General features: G+C 37.0%; 2 protein-coding genes across 2 annotated transcripts; one reads left to right on the top strand and one right to left on the bottom strand.

The window, feature by feature from the left end:
* Nucleotides 1–32: 32 nt before the first annotated feature.
* Nucleotides 33–11,189, top strand: LOC111331558 (double-strand break repair protein MRE11). The gene is made up of 18 exons (XM_022936693.2): nt 33–264; nt 342–385; nt 564–664; nt 845–1,005; nt 1,355–1,442; nt 2,456–2,712; nt 2,869–3,060; nt 3,541–3,700; nt 3,828–3,908; nt 4,021–4,150; nt 4,404–4,510; nt 4,626–4,871; nt 5,300–5,402; nt 5,855–5,995; nt 6,119–6,165; nt 6,376–6,455; nt 9,410–9,476; nt 9,884–11,189. The coding sequence occupies exons 1-18, from the start codon at nt 254–256 to the stop codon at nt 9,947–9,949; spliced, it is 2,082 nt and encodes a 693-aa protein (XP_022792428.2). The 5' UTR covers nt 33–253; the 3' UTR covers nt 9,950–11,189.
* LOC111331583 (follistatin-related protein 1) lies at nt 10,583–16,315 on the bottom strand. Its single transcript, XM_022936729.2, has 9 exons — nt 15,784–16,315; nt 15,149–15,191; nt 14,297–14,557; nt 13,678–13,880; nt 13,353–13,482; nt 12,991–13,011; nt 12,545–12,608; nt 12,308–12,354; nt 10,583–11,049 (listed from the first exon to the last, which is right to left on the bottom strand). Exons 1-9 carry the CDS (start codon nt 15,850–15,852, stop codon nt 10,832–10,834), a joined length of 1,056 nt encoding a protein of 351 aa, XP_022792464.1. The 5' UTR covers nt 15,853–16,315; the 3' UTR covers nt 10,583–10,831.
* Nucleotides 16,316–17,514: the final 1,199 nt, after the last annotated feature.

Raw genomic sequence — 17,514 nt, 5'->3', positions numbered from 1 at the left:
TCGCGATTTCTTCCGACTTCCGAGCGTAACGTCCGCATCTGCAAAGACCTTGTAAAACAATGCGAAATTTTATTATGTTCGTGTCCATATGGAAGTAGCTAATAAAACAAACGTTGTGTATTCTGTGACCATTTTAAAACTTTTTCGGGAGTTCAAAGAGAGCCAAAGCTGATAACGCTCGAGCAAGCGGAGGTGGACGAAAAGCAACCAAAATACTAGTCAGCGGATTTTCTCTAAATCGTGGGAATTTAAGATGGCGGATGAGTACGTTTCCGGAAATTTTGATTTCAGTGCAAGTGTATTGACCAGAATTGTTTACTTGTGCTTTGTTTTATTTCCAGAAAAGGAAATGAAGATCCTGAAGATACGATGTACATCCTCATTGGTATGTGTACAATTAATTGTTACAAATAGTTTTGAGGGGATCATTTGTCAAAGTTTAATAATTTTAGATTATTTTCTGAACTCCATAGATGATCTATGGAGCTCAGAAAATGATCTAATTTTCGTGACTCACACTACCGGATGTTTGAGGTACCATTTTTTTTTTCATACACTTAAAGCGACAGATTGCCATCTTGGGTATATGGAAAAAGACCAGGTCCGAGGAAATGACTCATTGGTTACCTTCGAGGAAATTCTGCAGATAGCAAAGGAGAAGAATGTAAGCAAAGTTTCAATGTATCGCTGACAAGCAAGATTTAACAATGATTACTACCATTAAATTTATTTGTTGAATTGTCATTGGTTGGTGTTATTTTTATCATCAAGAAAAAATTTAATACTGGTCAAGGTACCCACTGTCATATCATTCCTAATTTGTACTTTTCTCTATTTCATTTAGGTAGATTTTATTCTCCTTGGAGGAGACCTATTTCATGAGAATAAACCTTCTCGGAAGACTTTACATGGTGCAATGGCGCTCTTTAGGAAATATTGCATGGGGGATAAAGCTTGTCAGATGGAATTTCTCAGTGATCAATCTTTGAACTTTTCTCAGTCCAGGTTAGATACAAAAATTGTTTATAGGAGAGCTGCTTCTGGAGAAGTTCTCCCTGTGGCATGGAAAATGTTATATAACACTTTTCCGGGTAGGCTTAAACTCTAGATTGATAAATTAATTTAGTCTAGAAACTAAGTGACATGGGATGGAATTTGTACTAGTAAGTACTCTTTAAGTGATCAAATTACAAAATTATATGAATATATTATGTTCTGACTCAAACCAACTACAATAATGTGTGTACAATCTTCTACATGAGTCATATACAAAAATCCGTAGTTTTCTTTTTGTAGTTGTGATCCAAGAAGTTTTAAGCTCACTGCAAGAGACGTGTCCGAAATTTATTTTCAGATTTCCTTGGGTAAATTATGAGGATCCAAATTACAACATATCCATTCCAGTGTTTTCCATTCACGGAAACCATGATGATCCTGCTGGGGTAAGTGTCGAGCCGTGTACTGACAGTAGACATTACTAAAATCTATCAATTGCGCTACTAATTATTTATTACACGACTCGGGCAGTCAGAGAGCCAATAACTAAAATCAACCAATCGAAGTGCTCTATTGCCGGTCAATATTCTCTCAGTATTGGACCAGGCACTGTCCCAAATGGTCCTGAATGATACCGCACTTGTGTCCCTTTGAACTTCAGTCGTATAATAAATCTCTTATTAACCAAGCTTGTTCGGGACCATACTGGAAGAATATCGGCCCTGGGTCTTTTTTGTATGGACCGAGTGCGTGAGGTCTGTACTGTCAAGATCTCAGGCCGATATTCTCCCAGTATGGCCCTCGCGCATGGTTAATAAGATATAGGTACTACATGGCAAGAGATCAACAATTAGAAGTAACTAGAAAGTAGTGAATGAATCATTCCCAGAAATGGATTGTGTGATTGGTTGTCATTAAGAACCACAGGTGCAGACTAGTGGAAAGTAATGTGAGAATGTTCAAACTGTCTGAACAAAGAAAAGATTTGGTCACAGGTTAGCTAGAGAATATCTGCATTCTGAGCAGAGAATACTCTTACCTCTAAAGATTGATTAACACCCAAGGACTGATATCTCAGGGATTATAAAGATGAATGGCATTACCTTTACTTGTTTCATACAATAGAAAATGATAGGCTTCTGTCCCTGCAAGACCCAACTTTTTACATCCCAACATCAGTATTCCTATTCTCCACACTGTTTTCAATACATTTCTAATAATACTGACCATAATAACTTGTGTTACCTATCAAGAGCTTTTGTTGGCAATCATTTCTTTTATGCTCATGAACAATGATGTTTGATTCAGTAGTGATACTATACTCTTAATGGCTAAAGGGTTAACAGACTCAGCATAAACAGGAAAGCTACTGTTTTTCCTCCATATGCAAGACAACAGACAATTATTTATCTATGTATTTTTGTTTAATCATATATTTTTTCTTTGCGTACTTGCATAGGATGGGAACCTTTGTGCTTTGGATTTGCTCAGTGTCTGTGGATTTGTTAATTATTTTGGTAGAGCTCCATCAATTGATGACATCACTGTGTCACCTATCTTGATGCAGAAGGGTAGTGTTAAGGTAGCACTGTATGGTTTGGGATCCATAAGAGATGAGCGTCTACACCGTACATTCCTTAATCATAATGTCAAGATGCTGAGACCCAAGCAGGATCCTGAATCCTGGTTCAATGTATTTGTTTTACATCAGAATAGGTATGAGGGTATTAAGTGTAAACTTTGCCTGTCAACTTTTAAATAACCCCCATATGAGGGGCTGATCCCTAATCCATTGTACTACTGATTATTAGCATGCGCTGTCATCATAATAATGGAACTTCTGTAAAATGCAATTTTCTTTGCCATCTCCAGGGCAAAGCATGGCTCAACTAATTACATTCCAGAGAAGTTCCTTGCTGATTTTCTTGATCTTATAATGTGGGGCCATGAACATGAGTGTATTATAGCACCGAAGAATGCAGAGGACCCAAACCTGTCATTTTACATCACTCAGCCAGGGTCCAGTGTTGCAACCTCTCTCAGTGAAGGAGAATCAAGACCTAAGTAAGTGTGGATTATTTATATTTCGTTGATGAGTCATATTATTTGTGCCATCATTATCAGTATTCGCAATCACTCAGTTGATCTTTGTCCTCATCATTGTCCTTCTCCTCCGTCTCTTCCCTCCTCATTGCCATTATTGCCATGTGCACTGTTGTTTTCCTTATCATTTTCATTGGTCTTCTCTTCATTGTTAGCATTATCAATGTGGTTATTGTTGTTGTCATCATCAAGATCACTTTTGTTATGGGCATTATTGTTGTCCTCATAATTTTTGTTAGTCTTAATCTTCATTGTTAGCATGATTAATGTCATTATTATTGTTGTTATCCTCATCATTTTGCTGGTGTTTGTCATCATTGTTAACACCATCAGTGTCATCATCATCATTAACATTGTCTTCACCACATTTCATTTTATGAATTATGATTTTGTAACAGAGTCTTTTGGATTCACTGCCCTGTCATTCCTTTTATTTTTTAGGCATGTAGGAATCCTTAAAATAACAAAGAACAAAATGTTCAAAATAGATAAGATTAAACTGAAGACCGTGCGCCCTTTTTACATTGAAGATGTGATTCTGAAAGAAACAGAAATTGATCCTACCCAAGAAGACATGGTGATGGCTTATCTAGTTAATAAAGTGGGTTACATTAAAATTATTTTAAAAAAATTGATCTTATTGATGTGTGGACTTGAAGTAATTTGTTTATTCAATCTTAATGGTAAACACTCAAACCAAATGAACTTTTATTTTTATGATGGTTAAGGTGGAACAGTTGATTGAAAAGGCAAAGAGGGAACACACAGGCAGCTCTCGTCAACCTGACAAACCTCTCATCAGATTACGGGTAGGTTTTGCCTTTATGTGGGTAAAGTTTTAGACTAGTAAATCTTATTTTTAATCTGTTTCCTAATTTTCCTGTACAAGCTTGTTTGAAGATTTTCTCTCACTGTTGATAGGTTGATTACAGTGATGGCTTTACAGCTTTTAACATTCGAAGATTTGGACAACAATTTGTTGACAGAGTGGCAAATCCAAAGGACATTCTACTGTTCTTCAGGAAAAAACAACCATTTAAAACTGCAACAGGTATATAGTATAGAGACTTTGTCTTTTGAGACATTGCTGCAAAGTCTAACCTGCATTCAAGATGGGCATACATTTTTTGAGGAGCAAAAAATTCTTCTTAAAATCTTGTACATCACAGCATAATCATTAGAAACTGGCAACTGGATGTAAGGTTAAGTCTTGGCCAGGGTCAATGAATTTTCATCATTCTCTTTTCAGAATTTATTTTTTTCTTGAACAGAATAAAGGAATTATTGCTGTATTTTTGTCCTAGACAAGAGAGATAGAGATGAATCTAGAGTTCCGCACCTACGTCCAGAACCACTGGACACAATAACAATGGAAGACTTGATCAAAGAGTATTTAACGTCAAAGGATAATGTATGTACATTTCTTTCAACACTTGGACAAATTTTAATTTTTTCTTAATTATAGTCCATGAGATAAAAGAGCAAGACCTGGATAAAATTCTTAAGTCAATAAACTTAAATTTCAGGCATTAGAACTACGGATTCTAACAGAGGGAAGAATGGCACAGGCACTTCGTGAGTTTGTTGAAAAAGATGAAAAAGATGCAATATCTACCTTAGTAAAGTGGCAACTAGATCAGGCACAAAGCCACTTGAAGAAACGACAGAATATCCCTGAAGAAAACATTGAAGTTGAAGTTTTCAAACATACGGAGGAAATACGACAGAAAGAAGATGAAGATGAAGGGCATGATGCAGAAGACATCAGAAAGGTACTTGTCCAATCGTGTTTTATGTATATATATCTTATTAACCAAGCGCGAGGGCCGTACTGGGAGAATATCAGCCCGAGGTCTTGACAGTACGGACCGAGTGCAGCGAGGTCCGTACAAAAAAGACCGAGGGCCGATATTCTTCCAGTACGGTCCCGAGCAAACTTGGTTAATAAGAGATTTATTACACGACTGAAGTTCAAAGGGCCACAAGTGCGGTATCATTCGGGACCGTTCGGGAAAGTGCCCGGTCCAATACTGAGAGAATATTGACTGGCAATAGAGCATTTTTGATTGGTTGATTTTAGTTATTGGCCCTCTGACTGCTCGAGTCATGTAATAAAAGCTTTTAATGCACTTTTTAGACAAATGGTTTTCCAACTTTTGTCATTATCAGTCAAACTGCTATTTCTGAAAATTATGTTTAGGTGATTGAAGAATCTCATGCCAGTCAAATAAGCACTGGAAATGATGTTGACATGAGTGGCAGTGATGATGAGGATGGACCACCCAGGCCAAGTACTAGTAGAGGTACAAAATTTTCAATAACCTGTTCTTAATAATGGCGTCATTTTCACCATAAACAATACCAAATGCCCTTATTCAAACAAAATGGAACATTTACATGAGAAAGGTCTTCCAACAAAATGGACTTCTTAAACAGCCAGAAAACTAGGATAATAATATATACGTTAATTGAGGATCCCCCTTAGGGGCTTTTCAGCCACAATGTAGTTTTAACTAAGTGCTTAAAAATCCCCACTGGCAGTAGGTGACCAGTGAGATATTTACAGAGCGCAGCCGAGGAGTTGAACTAGGGGCAACCGAGAACAAATCCAATGAGTGGCAGGGTGGAGGACTTGAACCTGGGCCACCGGATTTCAAGTCCAGCACCCTAACCACTTGGCCACGCCACCTCCACCATAAGATATACAATGATCTCCTTTTAAAAGTCACTGGCAGCCTTCTTCTATATCAAACAGGAAAAAAAGGCCACAGTGATGCTGTTAACACTTCCACAAGAGGCACAGCTGGAGGACATGGCAGGGGAAGAGGAAGAGGAAGGAGTAGAGGTGGGCGTGGAAGAGGAAGGGCTGCCAACACATCTCAAACAATAATGGATTGTAAGTTTTCTGGGTGGCAAGGGACCAATATGTTGAGAAGCTTTCATTGAAAGATTGTTTTCATTTGAAGTTACATCACAGTGAATTTGTGCCTATTTTTACAAGGAAACCTTCATTTTCTAGCTTTTACTTCAGCATCCAAGAGAAAGAAACAACAAAGTAACGTTAAGGTTTGTTATGTTTTTTTTTTTTTAGGGTGGTATGTTATATTTAGTTAACATGCATACTGGTTTCATACAGATTTTCAAGAAAAGGGTTGATCTCACATATCAGCTGATCTTCATTCATTTATTTGAAGTCACATTCTATGACTTGTTGAATAATAAGTAACTGTTTTCTTGTACAAAATTTGTGAGTGGGCTTGGTCTCTTATCTTACAGGGAGATAGTTCTGATGATGATGATGACGATGAATTCAACATTCCATTATCATCTTCTTTGAAGAAGACCAAAACTGTACAGTAAGTGCTCTTCATTGTCAGATTGTATCAACAAGAGTCATTTTCCTTGTTGAAAAAACAAAGAAATCATGTCACTTTATTTTGTGATGTTTTTTTTGGGTAGAGGTAAATTTTTAAGTACTAGATTGTCAGAGTAAAGATAAACAAAAGAGGTTAGAATAAGGAGAATTGAAATAAAAATGGCCTGTGATGGAGACAATTTAGAATGAACATTGTACTTTATGAATTTGTTAAGATGTGCAACCCATAAAGAACCAGCTGCTCCTTTTGCTCTAAACTGACCTCAAGGAAAAGATGAAAGAGTAGAAAATGTAATGTTGTTGTTTACCATGAAAACTTAAGGATTTTAGAGCCTAATTCCATACTACACAACAAGTAAGTGAGTACTGTACAAAATTAGTGAGTAAGCGATACAAACAATTAAACAGAAAAAAAGACACAAGACTAAGTGGTTAACCAAGAAAAGATAAAGCTCATGGTCTTTGGTAGCTGCCTGATAATCCGCAGATTGCCTGACTTCAAGAAACCCATGCCATCAGAGTCTGTCAAGGATCTTGGTGTAACATTTGACCACACTTTGTTATTTGACAATCACACCTCAGGGACAGTTTCATTTTGCATGAGCAAATTAGCTCAGCTACAACTTGTTCAGAACCTTGCAGCTTGAATAAGTACTGGTGTCAAAATAGTTGAACACATAACTCATAACCTAGGGTGGCTCCCTGTAAAATAGCAGCTTTATCTTTGGGAAGCTATTTTTTTCATTCAAGTGCGTGACAGATTCTGCCCTGACATCACAGCTAGTTACAAGAGGAAAGACATCTGACCAAACAATAAGAAACTTTACAAAACTAATTATTCCTTTACTTTAAACTGCTGCTGGCCAGAGATCATTTCATTATATGCCAGTAAACTTATGGAATTCATTAGACAAAGATTTAAAACTGTGTAAGAGTCCTGAAAAACTTTGAGAAAGTTAAAGTAAACAAGATGTTTAACAAGTTTTTAAAACAAGACTAGTTGTAACATTTAGTTTTAATTCTATAGTTTTAGATAAATAAATAAATATATATCTATGGCATGGCTTACTAGACGCTACCACAAATGTTGGGTCGTTTGGGGTGACCCTCTCGGTTCTCCTCCATCCTAGCATCAGCACTGCACTGATGAGGCCCAGAAGGCCGAAACAGTACTGTCTGCAGTTAGTTATATATATATATTTATATAAATATTCATGCGAGGAAGTAGCCGATACCATTGAATAGTGCTCAATTACACATGTGCAGAGCTTAATACAGTAGGTAGCGATCAAACAAGACGACACATGGTTTCTGTTACTTGGAGTTTCGTGCTTACACGTTCATCAGACAGATTTCATCTCGGGGATTATTCAATGATATTCACCTCGCCTTCGGCAAATAATTGTTAAATATAAATATATATTATTTATAGAATTATATTATTAAAAAAGATTATGTAGGTTGAATTAGAAAACTACAAAGACTACACTTTCATCCTTACAAGCCTGTTTCGTGATTGCTCACTCATCAGGGGTTTTCCTTGATAAGAATATTCATAACCTTTGTTTAAATACTATTAGTATATACTAAAACAGTGGATAGCGTTGAAGGCGCGCTCTGATTGGCTAGTCAAACTCGGAATATCCTTTGCTATTTACCTCCGAGCAACTCGACAAAAAATGGCATCCTGGTTTCCATCTGTGACAAGCAAAGAAATCACTCAAATTAACAACGGTGGTGTATATTATCTCACTGTTTTAGTATATACTAAAACAACTATTCATCTCAGTGTCGGTGGTTAGCGGTGGATATTTACCTCGCCGCTTCGCGGCTCGGTAAATATCCACTGCTAACCACCTCCACTTCGGTGAATAGTTGTTAATTATACAAGTTTGCATTAGAGGCGTGATGGTAAATTTAAATGCTTCATTCAGTTATTATGCAGTAATGCTTTGTTTCTGTGGTGGCATGAGGACACAAGTTCATTATGTTTATTGAGTTTATTACATTTACTGAGTATATATATATTTTATATATAACAAGTTAAAAGGCCTTGAGCCAACAGTGACGCCGCGCCAGAAGGATCCAAAAGGATTCACTGTCCAAACCTCGATAAATGGTAGGAGAAGTAGTGTGGCACATGAGGACAGACAACTTCGAGCGAAGGAAGACATATACTCAATAAAAAGTCTAAAAAGTTTAATAAAAAACGTTTCGGTCCGAGACCTTCATCAGTTCAATACGTTGCCTATTTCGCTTATATATATATATAAGCGAAATAGGCAATGTAGGATCCAGGACAGTGCTCGACAATGAAGGAGCGATTATAGAAGCAAATGGACTACTCAAGTTATGCACATATGGATTTTAATACAGCCTGTTTCGTAGACCAACGAAAGTTGATCCACTCATCGTGATGGTTAACTCTAACTCAGCAACGTGATCACATGACATTGTTTAAAAAATTCAAATCTTGAAAACCATGCGCGCGCTGATAATAGCGTTAAGAATACTTGAGAATATATTTTCGCCGATGTCTACAATTGGATATTATTTCACTTCGCTTGTTTAAAGAGGCTTCATGTGGATAAGACAAGATAAAAAATTTCTCAGTGAGGCATAAATTGCAACGTTTTGTGGCATTGGAATATGCTCTAGCCCCAGCAATAATTTTCCATGAAATCGAATAGTATATATGTATTTATATATATGTGTAAACATTAATGTACATTTATATTTTATTCTACTCTTTTGTATTTAGTCATTTATCATATTGTTTACTGGTAAACCTTTTTCTTGGAGTATGCAATAAATTAAACCTTAAACTAAATTATGCAGATTCCAGCACAATGTGCAGCAGTTCTTGGCACTGAGTATCTGTTATTTTAATTAGGTATACAACACTCTCTGAACACTGATGTGTTTTTTGATCAGATCAACATCACAAAGGTCCAATGGAGCCAAGAACAGAACAGCTGTGGTCAATACTGTTGAAAAAGAAGTATGGCTCAAACTTATGTTTGTCTGTTGGGCATAGTAAGATGGCTGTGTTAATAACATGACAGGAAATAACTATTAGATACAAAATATATTATTTTGGCCACACCTCCAAAAATTACCTCTCCAGCATGTGTGCAAGGCTGTCATTGCTATAATTCAGCTTATTCAGTGTAGGAAACGTCTTATTGACTGCTGTCAAGTTTTGTACTGGTGGTTTAAGAGGATGCACATTTAGATCGCTCATGAAAAATGATTGATGAGTTAAAAGTTTTCAATGTAAATATCCAGAAGCTGATCATGAAAAGCCAGTAAATTTGACTTTTTCAGAAGACAATGTATAAAATGCTTCAGTCCTTAACACCCATACAAATTTATATGAACTAATTATTATCGTTGTTAAATTTATAGGAGGAAAGTGAGGATTCAGATGATCCTTTTTCTATGCAGCCAAGCAGTAAAAAAAGCAGAAGATAGCAAAAGATGAGGCCTTGGAATTTTCCAAGAAATCCTATGGTGGGACAGTGGGAGAAAGTATCAGTGCAAAACAACACCTATAAATTTTATTAGAAAAAGTTAACAACTCTTGATTAAGGAGTCTTGTTCAAAATGAGGTTTGTACTAATTCAGGATTCTATGTAACCCTTGGTCTAATTTTTCTTGTGTTGGAGTGTATACTGGGACTAGCAATTTGCGAGGATTTTTGTCCACTAACGTTAAAATGTATGAACTGTCAATGAAATTGTCTTTAAAGCTACCTGTATATCAAAATTACATTAACCCAGGGTTCCCATCTTAGGAACTTGGAATATTGCCCAGAGGGCAAAAAAGGTGGGACAGAAAAAAGTTTGTGAGAGTTACATCTTAATGGGTTTTATATTATCTAAAGGAACTCTTGACAAGACTCTTGACATTCTGTAGGTTGTTGTTTTCTTATGTCTGAACATGCCATTTTGTTTCAATTGTTCCCAGAGCAATTTTTGGCAAGTTAGAGTTCATGTACTATAAAAAGGAAATGTAAACTTGTTTATATTTGAAGCATGAAAATTTTGTACTTTTAAATCTTTAGTTAATGTTTCAAAATTTTTAAAAGAAAGACAACTAAATAAATAAAAGAGCAAACAAGTTATTTATGTATATTGGAACTTAAGGCTATCCATGGTAGTTCTTTTACAAATTTATAAAGTAAACAAGCATAATATAGAAGCTAAACAATGGTTAACTAGGTGTTATTTATAACATTTTAATTAAGAAAGCTATTCATCTTTTTGCAGTTGAAGGTCACTTCTCTCTAAGACCTCAATAACCTTCTCTTTTTTAAAAAAGTCACTCATGAACAGGCTTTTTTGATCTGTTCTCCTATGAGCTGTGTTTGTGATATTTTTTGTGCCTTGCAGGATGCCGTGGTTTATGAAGTGGAAGTATTTTCCTTTTATGGACCTGAATGCTTTCTTTGTGACCATCTTTCATCTTCTCTCTTGTCAGTTGTTCCTCTGCATCTTGTCCACTGACAATAAACTTGCCCTTCTCTGTTTCACCTTCACCAATCTCAGAATGTGGCTGATTTGATTTTTTATCTGTGCAGAATAGGACCCAGTCAATTAAAGTTTAACAACTTGATTATGTGATTATAAAATATTGCTACTCCATTAAAACTCTGTGTAACTTTCGGTAATAAATACTGTCCTGAAGATTAAAAACGCTCGGCCTTGTAGAATTGTTTGTACCTTTAATCACTCCTTAGGTTCCTTGTTACATCGCCCTCCGTTTCCGTTTAGTCTTTCAGTTTATATAAGACGAGTAAAACCGTTGACAATAACATCCTTAAAGCAAATTTAATGCCCTGAAATTCGTTTAGGTTGGCCGAGGTACAACCTTGTCTTGAACAGTGAAAACATTGTGTCACTTGTCTGAGCGAAGACTGGTAACAAAATTTAAACTAAATGCCACTGTACTAATCTAGTGCGACAGCATTAACACTCTGTATCAGACTAAGGACACACAGTCACCAACAGAACTGGAATCTTGATAACCTTTTGACCCCTACCAGTAACTAGCATTTAATTTCTACCTGCAATTTCTCCTTACAGTATCACCCCCAAATCACACAGTAAGGTCATGAGAATAAAGGAAAAGATCACTAACTGAGGAAGCTCTTGATTGTTAAACAAATTCTCCTTGTCACCACCATAGGAGATGTAAGGAGAACAGTATGGAGAATATGCATACTGATGTTACGGTGTAAAGGGTTAAAGATCTTAAACCGCCTCCCGGTTAGCTCAATTGGTTAGAGCGCCGGATTGTGTTGTGCGGGAGGTCAAGGGTTTGAGCCCTAATAAGTGAGGAGAATTTGCTACCTTTCTACAGTCAAGAAATGGATAGATATTCTAGTCTTCTCACATAAGGACAAATAAATCGTAGGCCCCGTCTCCTGTAGGGTTAGGGGTAGGACACGTTAATTTCCCATGTATGAGATTACTGTGTGATGGATGCCCTCCCCTGGGGTGGGATGGGTGGGAACTGGCCCTGAAAAGCCCCCATGGGGAGTGGTCAACTAACCTGGTATGTGTATGTATGTATATGTATATGTAAACTCTTCCACAACTCATTTTGAAAGTTCTTTAAATGCCTCTCTAGAATCTTACTTAGGAGAGTTAAGAAGGTCATGTGCTTCAAAAGAAAGAAAGATTTAAGGGTCTTGAAAAGTCTCAAAAATTCACCACCTTTTTTGAGTACCAAGACCAGCTTCTGCATTGATGAATAGATAATAATGTCTTCTCACAAATTATAACATTGTATAAGTTGACTTTTAGCATCAGGTAGTCATTTGCTTACCATCACATTTTAATGCAGTACAGACCCAGGAGCCACAAGCACAAACACTAAAGTGCAAAGAAAGAACATCAGTTGAATATATTTTGGTAATGTCTGCAGATTGACTTAAGTGTAACTTAGCCATCATTGTCCCCTTACCAACTTTTTTCTATTTTGAGAGAGTAAAAAGAAGAGAAGAACAAATGGCTTAATTGTTAAAGGAGAATGAATGTAACTAATTGACTAAGCCCTTCTTACCAGCTGTTACAGTCTGTGGGAATCTCTGTGCCATCATTGTAAACCTCACTATCCAACTCACAATCTACATTGCAGTAATTAAGACAGTTCATCATTTAGCTTGGACTAGACTATGAGTGGGTGAATGAAGTTAGTGAAGGAGAATTAAGGGAAAACTGAAGAACATATGCCTGTATCCACTCTCTTGTTTGCTTTTTTCTGCACTCTCTCTGACCACAACTTACATATTTCAGATTTAGCGGAACATGTTTTACTTTATATCAATATACAATGGAATTTGGATATATCAATAAAGTTGAAATGGTAAATTGGCCACTGTAACGATTACAAAAGCTGACGTTTCGAGCGTTAGCCCTTCGTCGGAGCGAATGATACAATGGAATTTGCTGGTTACGAGGCAAGCTCTACCAGTTCAAATTAACATAACTTTATGAAAAAAAGTTTACCTTTCTTTGGTGGCTTGAATTCTGTTGAAAAATGTTAAAATACATGTGGTTGAGATGTTTATTATTATTGAAATATTTTTAATCTGTTAATTTCTATCTTGGTTATTAGGCAACTCCACTGCTGTTACAGTAGTAAATAGTCTTGTCATCAGTATCACTTGACTTCAAAAGTGTCTGCTCTAAACATTGAAATTATACCTGTATATGCCAAGCATTTCACTACAACTTGCTTGATGTTGTACAAGTCAAAAAAACTTTGGTGATCATGGGCAAATGTTTTGTAGAAGGCACATGGTCCACCCTATTGAAAACATACCAGAACTGTGGATCATGATTGAATATAATTTAACTTTCCAACTCACCAGGATCAAGGCATCTCATAAACTCTGTAATGTTAAGTTCCCAGTCAAAATCCTCATCACTGATGGATATCAGGGCATCAGCACAAAGACTTTGCAAAACAGGGTTGACATACTGGTCAGAACCAGTCATCTGAAGCATAAAACAATCGCAGTTGAAGTAATCACAGATGAATTACTTTACAAAAGGACTGGAAAGGACTGACTAAACTCTGATGATAGTTTCTGCTCACTGACAGCAGTCCTTTACAGGACAACTGTCATCCAGAAATTCATACTACACGATCAGCTGAAGTTATATACCTGACAAAACAGAGATGTGTTTTACCTCAGCTTGTGATTGGTTTGCCAGGACAAAGTCTCTGAACTCTGCTGCATCAAGTTTTCCATCTTTGTTTTCATCAACTTTGTCAAAGTATGATTGCAGAAGATTTCTGTAGCCATCTAATCCTTCTGACAACTTTTCTTGGTTCCGCAGCCATCCAATCAAACGACTACGTACATCATTGCGGTCATTCTCATAGCACACAACTGAAAAGTGAAAGGGTTTACTTCAGAGACTCTTTGCTCAGTTGTCTTTTTTGTGGCTGGATAAAAAGCATCTACAAATTTTCTCAATTTTAAAACCATGTAGCCATTGTGGTTCATAGTATTGTGTTGGCCTCAAATTTCTTAGACCAGTTGTTTCATATTGTGATGAAGAAAGGCACAAGACGAAGAAGAATAAAAAATCAACCTGGTTTGAAAAAACTCAGATAACTGTGAACACAATAAAAATTTATGGAATGTTTACAAATGATCAGTACACAATTGACACATTAGAATCGAATCAAAATCAAGCTCACAGTTTACTGAGTTTCACAATAGACCAGGAGAAAATTCAAACCACAAGAATGAAGTAAATTTATACACCTCTTATATGTTGGGGTACAAACTGAACCACTTACCAGGTTTTGAATGATTAACCTTCACAGCAGATGGAGGTTGGATGGGCTGTTCTCTGCATGCCCCTACATACTTGATAGAAATTTTCTTTTCCTCCAAGCAGGCAGTTCTGTGCAGTTCACAGTGGTTTGGGTAGGTCATACCGTTTGACCCACATACTGGTTTGTCATGGTTAGGACATGACTTCTTACACACACAGACAGCATTATTATCTATTACGAGACACTCCTCACCAGCATGGCATAGTACATTCATACATAGATCTAAAACAAAACCATGTGAATATGCTACTTTTGGGTGTGATCAAGATTTCAGATGTTGTTCGAGAGCTCACGGTTAGTCTAATAAAGGGATGTACCTTTAATTTGACAAATCGTGCTCATAAAACAGAGAGCAAGAATCAGAAGACATTTGTTTTACTACAGGAATGTCTCATGGTAATCCATTTAATGAAGCTACATTGTTGCACCAAGGCCAGTTCCTCTCTAGCCCCCCCCCCCTTCCCCTACCAAAAAAATATGTCTAGGAAATAATTATGGAAATAGTCATTCATAGGCTGGAATGTTTTTTTTTTTCTTAAAGGAGCATTAGGGGGGGAGGGGCTCAGAAAATCAGTGGCAAGAGATGGCTTTTCATAGGGTGGGGTTTGAGGGTAATTTTTGCAAGAACTATGAACAGTGTGGGGGTGGGAGGGGAAGGAGCGGTGGGGTGCAGATGTCTAACCCTGTGCACTGGAATTTTTCAAGTACTGGTGGGTCCTATGACCAAGCTTTGAGAAAATGTTGTCCCCTGTCTCTTGTTGTCCACAACCTACTATTTCCTAGATAAGAGATTAATATATACAACACACATACCTTTGTTTTCTCCGTCATGCACTTCAGTGCTCTCAGACAAAATCTAAGAGGGCAGAAAAATGGGAAAATAATTTGACTATTTGTTTTAAAATTGTAAACAGATGATTTTCAGATTCTCCATTATTACAACCATTAAACTGAAGTAAACGATCCAGAAAACAGAAATTGCCTTAATTTGTCCTCATCCTTGTATGGAACGGAAACATCGACCCTCCTTTACTGACATTGACATACTAGCACAGGTTCAAATGAAAGCGGTAATCAGAGTAAACAAACTAACAAGGTCGGAATGTGTTAAGCATCTGGAGGTCATGCGAAATGTTTTTCATTTGCCTGTTTCGAAAATTTCCATATGTATCGGGCAGATAACAATTATCTACGACCTAAGGGATACCGTATAGCAACTGCAATATGTATTATTTATTTTAATGCATTTGCTGTTCATTTTGTCATCGTTTTAACTTGCCCTCTTCAGAGCGGTGGAAAAAATTATTGAACGTAAGCAAATCGCTTCCATTAAGAGGAAGAATTCTTCCTCTTAATGGAAGCGATTTACTTACGTTCAATAATTTTTTCCACATCAAAACGGTTTCAAAACCATGTAAAGATCCCATCTCTCCTTCAGCTATACTCACCAATTCCTCTGCGGGTGCAAAATGAACCAAATTCCACAACACAAAACCGACAACAAGAAACGATCGCATCTTCTAATCGATCTGCTCGGTATCTGTGACAAGTTTACCACTGAGCGCTGAGGGGTTGGTTTAATTTCAGAAGCTTTGGTTACTAGTAACTGTCGTCAGATGATGTACTAGACAATTCCTAACTTACCAGAATCCACCCAAGAACAAAGGAATAGTGACTTTACGTTAATGAAAAGCACAGTACTGTGCAATCTCAATTCCTTGACAAGGGGTGCGTTGATCAAGACCTCAATATGTAACATAATCCTTAATTTCCGGATAGCAATTGCGGCGAGTAATGTGGAGAACCTCTTTCACGCAGATGTTAAATTCAGTTGCTCAAGCGTATAGCAAGGGGTTTTCATAACTTTTTGGGCGTCTCGAGAAAAGAAAAACCGGGCATAACATGGAGTTTACAGCATATTTGCCATGTTTTGGTAGAGACTGGTGTTCTCTCGGTTTTAGCCGTTCTAAGAAACCGGAAACGCCGCAGCCCCACCCATCAGGATCATTCTAGTCATTCTCGTTCCTAAAGTCCTCGTTCCTTCGAAAATGAGTGTTCCTAGGGCTGAGAACGTCATCTATAATAGCAACAGTCAAGAAAAAAATTAATCAAATAGTGAACATAAATCTCACTGGACACTACGTCAAACTAACCTAATAATATCGGTGAAAGTTCATGTAAAAATGAAGTTCACCCCTCAGTTGGCCGAGAAGAAGTAACCTTCCTCCTTCTCTACTCGGTTAGAAAGAATGTTAAATTATTAACTTCTCGTTTCATGATGGTCCATAAGGTAAAAGGATAGTTGCCCTCACTGAACGACAACTTAGTTCATGGTAAACGCTACCCCATCAATCATACAAAGTTGGCGGGGTATCCTGTCTTTTCGTCCAAGAGTCTTTCGTCTAAGTTTTTTCGTCAAAAGTCTTAGGACCATTCGTCCAATCTCAAGTCTTTTCGTCAAAGTTACATTATTTTAAATGAAGTTGTAACGCAATGTGTTTTATTAGATAGTGACAAAAATGAAGACTTACCATTTAATTATTTCGCGCAAAAGAAATGGGAATAGTAGGCTTGTTGAGAAGCGTCTGTTTAGGCGTAATAGACAGCGAAGTGTAACATCACTAAATGTCTGACGTAACCAACATATTCGAACATGATAGAGAAATAAAACTAAACCAAAAATGACCCAAATAAGCATCTTCTCTGCGTATTTAACGTAATTGACGACGTTGAATTCGTAAACGAGGATTGGTGACTAAAGTTATCGGAACCAAAATGGTAACGGCTCGCACTTGTAAGTCTTTCAAGTTCTTAATATAGCCTTATCTAACCTTCTAAGAGTTATTTATTTGCTTCGAGAAAAGACTTAACAATTATACGAACAAAACTTTTGGACGAAGATACTTGGAAAAAAAGACTTTTGGACGAAAAGACCGTAACTCCAAAGTTGACACGTGTAAAGATGAACCAAAAAGGTCCGCGACTCGTTCACGATTGTCCTGAGAGAAAAAAACACAGTGCAATAAGGTTTACGAGTAAACATGGCCACGAGATGGAAGACAAGCCGAAGTAAAGCAAATATGAAAAAAAATATGAAAAAAATGCAAGAACGAGAGATGAACGACACTTTGTTCTTTTGTCGACTTAGGAGTTTCTGGCGAGAGAAAACTGAAAACGTA

Source organism: Stylophora pistillata, chromosome 7 (assembly GCF_964205215.1).
Source record: "Stylophora pistillata chromosome 7, jaStyPist1.2, whole genome shotgun sequence".
NCBI lineage: Eukaryota > Metazoa > Cnidaria > Anthozoa > Scleractinia > Pocilloporidae > Stylophora > Stylophora pistillata.
Note: the sequence above shows the minus strand (reverse complement) of the source record. Positions and strands in the feature narration are given on the sequence as shown.